This window comes from Silene latifolia, chromosome 10 (assembly GCF_048544455.1).
Source record: "Silene latifolia isolate original U9 population chromosome 10, ASM4854445v1, whole genome shotgun sequence".
Classification (NCBI taxonomy): Eukaryota; Viridiplantae; Streptophyta; class Magnoliopsida; order Caryophyllales; family Caryophyllaceae; genus Silene; species Silene latifolia.
This window is the reverse complement of record NC_133535.1, coordinates 105,750,908-105,760,860: the sequence shown is the minus strand read 5'-3', so window position 1 is coordinate 105,760,860 and position 9,953 is coordinate 105,750,908. Positions and strand designations below refer to the sequence as shown.

At 38.8% G+C, this 9,953-nt stretch overlaps 1 protein-coding gene across 1 annotated transcript; it reads left to right on the top strand.

Moving 5' to 3' along the window:
• Positions 1–2,069: 2,069 nt before the first annotated feature.
• On the top strand, positions 2,070–4,298 carry LOC141608017 (uncharacterized). The gene is made up of 3 exons (XM_074427367.1): positions 2,070–2,185; positions 2,485–3,090; positions 3,932–4,298. Exons 1-3 carry the CDS (start codon positions 2,070–2,072, stop codon positions 4,296–4,298), a joined length of 1,089 nt encoding a protein of 362 aa, XP_074283468.1.
• The last annotated feature ends 5,655 nt before the right edge of the window (positions 4,299–9,953 follow it).

Here is a 9,953-nt window from a genome sequence, read left to right as displayed (position 1 = left end):
CATCCATAGAATCCCAATTTGGTGAGTTGATAAAAGTGGTGAAGAATATGCAAATATATCAATACCAAGACATGACAAACCTAAAGAAAGACATGGAGGCTCGGTTGGCATCTCATGCTCTTGATAACTCTCAAAGGCCGTCGGGTGGTTTTCTAGCCCAAGGCCAAAGCTCAAAAGACGCTCTCGCAAATCATCAAGCACATGCGGTAGTCTTAAGGAGTGGGGTTGAGCTTGAAGATCCATACAAGGACCTTGAAATTAAAGTGGGTGTGGATCCCAAAAGGAAGTGGTTGGTAATGAATGGTGGTGGGGAAAGCTCGTCCATGACTCCATCGACAAGGATAAGTGAAGCCAAAAAGGGGAAGACTACAAGTGAAGGACCCATGGGAAAGGCTCCAAAATAAGATTATGAGGATATATTGGTTGAAGACCTTCCTTACGAATGGGAGGTGGGTGAATAAGCTAGAGAGGAAGCCCTCGTAGAACCTTCTACTAAGGTAACAAGCAAAGCCACTTCATCCAAGGTATCCTCTAATTCTCAACTTGTCACTAACATCCCTTATCACACTAGAGCTTTGAGGTCTAGAGAAAACTTCAAGTATACCAAATTTTGCGAAATGTTAGAAAAACTTGAAGTAACTCTACCCTTCACCGAAGTAATATTGAACATGCCAACATACACCAAATTTTTAAAGGACATCTTGACAAAGAAAAGTGCCTTGGGTGACCAACAAATTGTGGCCATGGAAGAAGAGTGTAGTGCTCTTCTTCTCAACTAGATGCCACATAAACTTGGTGACCCGATGAGCTTTTCAAATCCTTGTGTGGTTGGTGGTGTCCCAATATCAAGGGCTCTATGTGATTTGGGAGCAAGTGTGAGTGTTCTTCCTCTAAAAGTTGCAAACAAAATTGGTATTCGCAATCTTGCCCCTACTATTATGACTCTCCAATTGGTGGATAAGTTCGTCAAGCGCCCTTTGGGGGTACTTAAGGACATACCCGTCAAAGTTGGAAAGTATTTAATCCTGGCCGACTTTTAAGTCCTTGACATCTCGGAGGATAGCCATACCCCTATCATCCTAGGTCGACCATTCTTGGCTACCGGAGGAGTGCTAATTGATGTGAGAGATGGGCGGCTAACCTTCTGGATAGAAGGAAACAAAGTTGAATTTAACCTTCCAAATCTTGTGAAAGGACCCAAAGTTAACCAAGCATGTACAATTGAAGTGATTGATGAAGTGGTTGAAGAGGTGGCTCGGGAAGAGTCGGAGATGGAAGAAGCCTTCCAAATCTCCCTTCATGATGAAGAAATGGAGGAAGACCATGAGATAGATGATGAGCTCTTGAAGAAAGTGGAGGGATTGCTCCCTCCAAAGATAAAACTCAAAACCCTTCCCCCCACACTTAAGTATGCCTTTTTATGTGAGGGAGAGACTTATCCGGTGATTATTAATGCTAATTTTAGTGAGGACCAAGAACAAAAACTCCTAAAGGTTCTTAAAACTCACAAGGCCTCTTTAGGATATAGCATTGATGATATCAAACGATTGAGTCCTAATTTGTGTATGCACCGCATAAACCTTGAAGAGGGGAACCGGCCATCGGTTGAGGGTCAATGAAGGTTGAACCCCAAAATGGAAAAGGTAATCAAGAATGAGGTCTTGAAACTACTTGAAGCGGGAATCATCTATGAAATAACCGATAGTAAATGGGTGACCCCCGTCCATGTGGTTCCCAAAAAGGGTGGAGTGACCATGGTGGACCAACCGGACGGAACTTGTGTGCCTACACGCCCGGTTACCGGGTGGCGTATGTGTATAGATTACCGAAAATCGAACTCCGCGACCCTTAAAGACCATTTCCCCATCTCTTTTATTAGACAAATGCTTGAAAGGTTGTCGGGGCACGCGTATTATTGTTTTTTGGACGGGTATTCCGGGTTCATTCAAGTACCAATACACCTGGAGGACCAGAAAAAAATAACTTTCACGTGTCCCAGTGGTGTTTATGCTTACCGTAGGATGCCTTTCGGGTTGTGTAATGCACCCGACACCTTTCAAAGGTGCATGATGGCTATATTTGCGGATTTTCTTGAAAAGTGTTTGGAGGTCTTCATGGATGACTTTAGTGTCCATGGAGACTCATTTGATCATGGATTGGTAAATCTTTCTAACGTCTTGAGACGGTGTGAGGAGCACAACTTAGTCCTTAATTAGTAAAAGTGCCACTTCATGGTGGAAGAAGGAGTTGTGCTTGGCCACATTGTCTCCAAGAGAGGGATTGAGGTAGATGGTGCTAAAATTTCGGTCATAGAAAACTTTTCACCTCCCACAAATGTGAAAGGTGTGAGGAGTTTTCTAGGACATGCCGGTTTTATAGGCGCTTCATAAAGGATTTTTCAAAAATAGCAAAACCGTTGACCTCACTCCTACTTAAAGACGCCCCCTTTGTATTTGATGATGTTTGCCTTGAGTCTTTTGGTAGGTTGAAGCTTGCTCTCACTACGGCTCCAATAATTTGGGCTCCGAATTGGAGTCTTCCCTTTGAAGTTATATGTGATGCTTCGGATTTCGCCGTGGGAGCGGTTCTTGGACAAGTAGTTGACAAGAAACACCATGCCATCTACTATTCGAGCAAGACCTTAGACCAAGCTCAATGCAACTACTCCACTACAGAGAAAGAGATGCTAGCAATAGTTCATGTTATTGAGAAGTTTAGGCAATACCTTGTGGGATCCAAGGTGGTGGTTTACACCGACCACACCGCCTTGAGACAATTGATGGTAAAGAAGGATGCAAAGCCTAGACTTTTGAGATGGGTTCTATTGCTACAAGAATTTGATCTAGAGATAAGGGACAAAGTTGGGGCCAAAAATGTGGTAGCCGATCATTTGTCAAGGCTTACGGTGGAAGACCATGGAATAGTTGATATGAGTGGTCCAATTGATGAATGGTTAAGGCAAGATGCATTGATGAAGGTGAGAATGAAGGTGCCATGGTTTGCGGACTTGGAAAATTATGTAGTTAGTGGCTTCATTCCCAATGAAATTGAAGCTAAGGAAACGAGGAAGTTGAAGCATGATGCAAAGAGGTATTTTTGGGATGATCCTCACTTATTCCGGAAGTGTGGGGATGGGATATTCTGACGATGTGTGTCTAGGGAATAGGGCATGGAAATTGTGGATAGAGTGCATAATTAGGCCTATGGGGGACACTTGGCCACCTCAAGAACCATTGCCAAGATCCTCCAAGGTGGGTTTTATTGGCCCTCAATGTTTAAAGACATACACTATTTGGTAAAGTCTTGTGATGCTTGTCAACGAACCGAAAACATTGGAAAAAAGAATGAGATACTCCTCACAAACATTCTTGAGATTGAGCTTTTTGATTGTTGGGGTATAGACTTCATGGGCCCATTTCCAAACTCTTGTGGAAATGAATACATCTTGGGGGCCGTGGACTATGTTTCAAAGTGGATTGAGGCGGTTGCATCACCAACTAACAATTCCAAGGTTGTGATGAAATTGTTCAAAGGCACAATCTTTCCTAGATTTGGACCCCCACAAGTGGTGATAAGTGATGGTGGTTCTTATTTCCGCAAAAGCACATTCAAGACCTTGTTGGAGAGCCACGAAGTACGACATAAGACCGCCCTTGCCTACCACCCCCAAACGAGTGGGAAAGTGGAAGTGTCTAATCGTCAAATCAAAGCAATTCTTGAAAAGGTGACGAACAAGAATGGGAAGGATTGGTCAAAAAAAATTACCGGATGTCTTGTAGGCTCTTCGAACGGCATTCAAAACACCTTTAGGAACTACGCCCTACAAGCTTGTCTACGGAAAGACTTATCATTTGCCCGTTGAATTAGAACACAAGGCTTGGTGAGCTCTAAAGGAGATGAACATTGATTTTGATGCGGCTGGTGAAATTAGGTTTCTCCAAATTAATGAGGTGGAAGAATTGAGATTGGAGGCCTACGAAAGCCCGAAAATTTACAAAGACCAAACCAAGAAGTGGCATGATGCCAAAATTGTCAAGAAGAATATCGGTGTGGGAGACTCTGTTCTCCTTTTCAATTCAAGAGTGAAAGTGTTCTCGGGCAAGCTTCGATCAAGGTGGTCGGGACCATTCAAAGTAACACAAATTTCCCCTTGTGGCGCATTTGAGTTATGGAGCGAGGATGGTGAAAGCTTCAAGGTTAATGGTCAAAGGGTGAAGCGATATTACATCGGAGATGATCTAGGAAAGGTTGAAGTGCTCTACCTCGGAGACCCCTTCTCCGAGGAGGAATCGGAATGAGAAAGAATGCAAGTTGATAGGTTTGGTGGAGTTCTTCAAAAACCACCATTTTTGTAAATATTGCATTCATGTTAGTGTGGGTGCATGGTAGTTACATGGATTACTCGCGGTTATCATCACTTGGAGTTGCGGTTGGAGTTTAGGAGGAGTCTTATGGTTTCATTGTGTTTGGGAGAGTCGAGTTTTGAAGTGGTCCGTCATTGGTAAATGTTTGATGCTTGAAACATAAGATATGCCCAAAGTGGTTCTGACCCTGTGGACAGGCGGCTTGTCTAGCACAGGCTCAAAACCCGCTGGAACTTTTGGGCATAATTCAACTGAGAAATGATTGAGAAAATGAGAAAAAGGAGTCCCAGCCGGTAGACCGACGGACGGTCCGTGATCGGCTGGGAAACTGCTGTAACTTCGGTGAATTTTTGAAGAAAGGAAATGAAGAAGGACTCCCAGCCGGTCGGCCGGCAGCCGGTCCACCGGCTGAGAGTCACTATGTATATGGATCTTAAATCAAAAAATTCTTGGGAGGACTCCCAGCCGGTCCGTTGGCTGAGAGTCCCTTTAATGCCTTATAATTTTTGAGGGAAATTATATAGGGCGGGAGCCGGTCAACCGGCGGCCGGTTGGTGACCGGCCCAAAACCCGCTGACTCAAATTGGCTAAAAATCGCAAAAAAATCAAAAAATAACACCAAAGGCTCTTAGTCGGTCGGCCGGTCCCGGACCGGCCAAGAACCAGCTGAACCGTGCTTTAAACATTCCTCATCACTCATTTCTTTATCACTTTCTAAAAATCACTCTCTCTTTCTCTCTACAAAACTCAAACACAACCACCATTTTTCTCCTCACCAACTCAACCTCAGATCCTCAAAATCATCATCAAATCATCAATTTTATGAACACAGAATACCTTTTAACCATATATCTTCACTCCAAACTCCATTTTTCAACATAAAAACACCAAAAAAACATCAAAAATCATCACTTCCAAATCTAGGGTTAGCAAAATCCGAAAATACAACGTCATTTCTCGGGTAAGATCTATACTCTAGCATTGTTTGTTTAAGGTTTATTCGTCTTTTTAAACCTTTTGGTGAGAAAAATTTGGGTTTTTACTTGGGTTAAGAAGGTAAGGTAACTATTGGTGAAATATGGCACCAAGCAAGAGGGTTAGGGCCTAGGCTAGCACTAGTGGAACTTCGGTGGAACCCGACCCATCCTTTCCGGAAGTCATCTTCATTAGCGAAATGCATAAGGTAAGGTTTGCTCACCTTAAATCTAGTTTAATTGTTCCTACTAGATTCATTTGTCGCAATACTTTGAGGAGACTTGGGTGGGACACTGAATGTGAGAAACTATTCAAAGGAGTCGGGATGGGAGCAATGTATAATTTACATCGCCAAACTTTTGAAAGAATCACACTTGAATTTTTGTGCTCCCTTGAAGTGGAAAAAAATAAGAATACTAGAAAAATAACCGTTATATCTTTCCGGTCAGTGAACAAGACGGCGGAAATTACCCTTGAAAGGTTTGGTAAAATGTTTGGGTTGACATGTATGGGAAATCATTTTGCCCCTACGAGGTTTGACCAAAAGAAGTTGTGGATGGCGATTTTGGGGGAGAGTGCCAATGATGAGCCGAAAATGAAAGAGAGCCACATACATAGCCCAATCTTCCGAACTTGGCATCGCTCTATGGGGTGGACCGTATTTGGGAGGCATGAGCCTCATAATATGCGCTCCGATGAGCTTTATATCCTTGGAAGCTACCTAAGACAACAACCCAAACAATACCAAATTAACATTCCCCACTTGATGATTCTTCATATGCAAAAGATCGGAAACAATATCCGGAATAATTCGCCAATTGTGGTAGGGGGTTTGATCACCCAAATGTCCAAAGAAACGGTGGGTTTTGTAGAGTCGAGGCACCGGCCGGTTGAAAGAATCACTACCATAAACAACGACCACTTAACCTCGCTTGACTTTATAAGGTACAATTGGGATGATAAGAAAACCTGCCTCTTGATCCGGAAATATATGACCTCCATTACCCTCCCAAACGCCGACGACCTTACCCTTGAGCCGGACCAAGAGAGGTATCTCCTTCCACTAGCCCAAGCTACCCCTCCAACAGCCCGACAACAAGCACGTACTGCTTTAACTTATGGAAAAAATGCCCAAGGGCCAACCCAATCATCTTTCACCTATGATGCCCCTGCTAATACCGATACTTCTACATCCGGCCAACCACCTCAATACCAAACCGTGGATTCCCGAGTTATGGAGCTCATGGAGCGAATGAACCTCGGGATCAAAATGTTGGAATAAGTGTCCTCCGACAATAATGCGATCACAACTGTCGATCATGATGATCACATGTTTAAATCTCATTTTAAGAATACATGTGGGATGGAATATTTTACAGTCAACTGGTCCACACATATCGGTAATGATTGGCTGACTAGAGTTTGACATTACTGTCGTGCAACGGTGGTGATCAGTTGATCCCCTTAGGTCATACCTATAGGAAATACTCTTAATTGATTATTTAATTAATCGTATGCCGATACGAGTTAATTAAATTGCTTAAAATTGACAGATGATTTTGTGAGTAAGATTAACGTGTCTCATTATAATTCGATTAAATTGGATACGGTCTAAGTAATCGAATTATTTTATTACTTAGATAAAAACTATTGTTTACGAAACAATTGAAATAGAAATTGAATGAATAATTTATTATGAATACAAGACGTTGTAATTCATAATTTGATAAACCGTTTTGGCACAAGTAATTACGAATTACTAGTCAATATTGTATATGACATATTTTATGAGTATGTTGATTTTTAATATGTTAAAAATACATTACAATATCACATGCCAAGTAACATGTCACATATGTCACAATTGACAAATGACAAAATAAAATGGACTACCCATTTTATTTCAAGTGTGCAAAAATAATGGAGGAAGTATAAGATTTATATTGTGTTTTTATCTTAAGTGGAAAACACAATGATTAAATCTAACTAGTAGCCTTGCATACCTATTCTTTCTTGGGTAGAAAAACTAGCTCATGCATTGGCTCTACTCTCCCTTGCCAACCGGTTTTAGAGGTGAAAAATGCCAATGGTTTTCTCTTGATTATTCATTACTTCACTATAATTTTCTAGTGTAAGAAAATTAATTCTCTCTTCCATTTTTTTTGAAAAACTTAGAGAAATAAAAACTCACATATCTCTCCTCTTGGCCGAAATTTTCAAGAGGAAATACACAATATTTTTGTGTCAATTTTATAGTAAAACTTATATTATTACTAGATCATAATAATATTAGTTATTAAGAGGTTTCCTTGGGTATTCACTTTTGGGAGGGATTCTAATTTGGATCCTTTGTTCATCCATTTTAAGGAAGCTCAAGAACTAACAAGAAGGAGATCTTGTTGGTGCCCAAAAATCCGAAACGCATATGTAAGAAGTGGTGATTTCTTCTCTAATTTGATTTATGTTTGCATGCATAAGATCTAGTTTTAATTTTATGACCAAATAAATAGTCACATATATGAATATGTTAAGTAATGGAATTAGTGAATTCTAACAAGCGGTATCATGAGCCTTAGGTTGTTTGCATCCAAATCGGTTTATAGTTTTTCCGAGTTATATGATTAACATACAAAACTAATTAATTTGGTTTTATGAAGATAAACCTAAAAATAACCTTGCATATTAAAATTTTCTGGTCCTAAGTGATTTTTAAGACATTTTGGTTTATTTATGGATTTTATTGTTCATTTTATATAATATTGGCATTAAAATGTGATTTTTATGATAAAAATGTCATTTTTGGACGAAAAATAGCTAAACTTCGATTTTTTTAGTGGTTTTTGGATATGTTTTCACATATATTATCTACTGATGGTCTGTAAATGTTCATGATAAAATGAGTTGTATTGCTCGAAATATGGATTTTTCAAGTTAAAATCGTATTTAAATGGGTAAATAGGTTAGTATGAGTTATATTTCGAATCTGGTCATGGAAATTTAGTATGTTGTCACATGAAATTTTACAAGATGTGTGTAAAATATTTGGCTATAATGAAGTCTTTATGCATGATTTATGATTTTTGATGAAAAATCACATAAATAGTGACTAAAATTAGTAATAATGCTAAAACATACTTCATGACTAAAGGAAAAACGTCACATGTTGTATTTTATCATATATTTCAGATCTAAAAGTGAAAAGTTGGTGAATATAATTTTTCTCATATTTTTAGGGTCAAAATTGTTAAAACCGATAAACCGCAACATTGTTTTTCTCGATAAATTTTCGAAATTTTTAACCTAAATTTTGAACATTATGAGTGTCATGGTATTTTTTCCAGAATGTTCATGAGTTTAAATTTCAAATTTTGAATTTATTTGAAATTTTTATAATTTAATTTGAAGTTTATAGCATAATTTTGTATTTTAGGTCCATTTATGAACAATATTAAGAAATCAAGTTTAATTATTGTCAAATGTTAGTGGAGATTAATTTTGAGTCCTAAGTTGGTTAGGGTAATTAACTTGTACATAAATATGAATTTATGTAATTATTGTGATTTTAATAAGTTAAATCACGCAAATCCGTAAAAACCGATTAATATACGATATTGGCTCTTAAAGGCGATTTAGCATAAAATTTGGCATGCTCATACATATTATAATGCTGCATTTTATTTAAGATTGTCATATTTTAATTTTATGTAATTTTTGAATTATGTAATTTTACTTAGTATGGCCTTAGTTTTAATTGATATTACCCGAAATGTATGGGAATATCGATTCGGTTGTATTTATTGTGATCTCGTATCACCGTTTTGTAATTTAATAAATTTATTTTTATTTTAATTACAAATGTATAATAGGAAATTATGTAATTCATTTTGTAATTTATTTATTTCGGAGTTCCTTGAAGACGGTGCCATTCGAGAAGGCGATCCATCAAAGAAAGTGTTGCCTTGAAATGCGTGCCAAGACCGAAGCTAGGGACCAAAGGAGTTGGTTTCCAAATTTGTAATAGTTTATTAGATTTACTTTTTTAGGAAGGCCATACTAGGATTTTATTTTATGCTTTGCATTTTATTTATATGTTGCATGCATCGCTAAATCGGCATAACTAAACATTTCATTTTAAATCGAGTTTATCGACCGTGTCAATTACAATTATCGTAGTTCACCGCTTTAGTTCACTTAAAACGTGATAGATAATAAATTGACATGACCTCTCGCTAAAATAAACAATTGAGACTTAGTCTTACCAAAAAGTAGAAACCATGAAAACCTATTTCATGAGGGAGTGCACTCGGCCCTACCGGGGTACAAACCTTGTTACGTAGGGGAAGTGGGTGATAAATGTCTACCCACCAAATTTATAAAGATAAGGGTTGTATTCGGCTTTACCGATGCCCAGGTTGATGTAAATTTGGATCATGGACACATTTATTCGAAATTTGGGTTGAACTCAACGAAAGTATTCTCGACGGTTGTCGGATGTGTTTCGGGCTAAAGATAAATATTAATGTAATTTTATCGACCAAGAGTTCTAAAAGTAGAATCGATTAAAGAGTTAATCTACCGAGTTATATTGATGAGGGTTGTATTCGGCTTTACCGA

Bases quoted from the DNA above. Each gene is read 5' to 3' on its own strand.
- LOC141608017 (XM_074427367.1), top strand. From the start codon at position 2,070: ATGGCTATATTTGCGGATTTTCTTGAAAAGTGTTTGGAGGTCTTCATG. The intron at 2,186-2,484 runs GTGTGAGGAGCA...GTCTTTTGGTAG, and splicing joins CTTTCTAACGTCTTGAGACG to GTTGAAGCTTGCTCTCACTA. The intron at 3,091-3,931 runs GTATTTTTGGGA...TGGTGAAATTAG, and splicing joins TTGAAGCATGATGCAAAGAG to GTTTCTCCAAATTAATGAGG.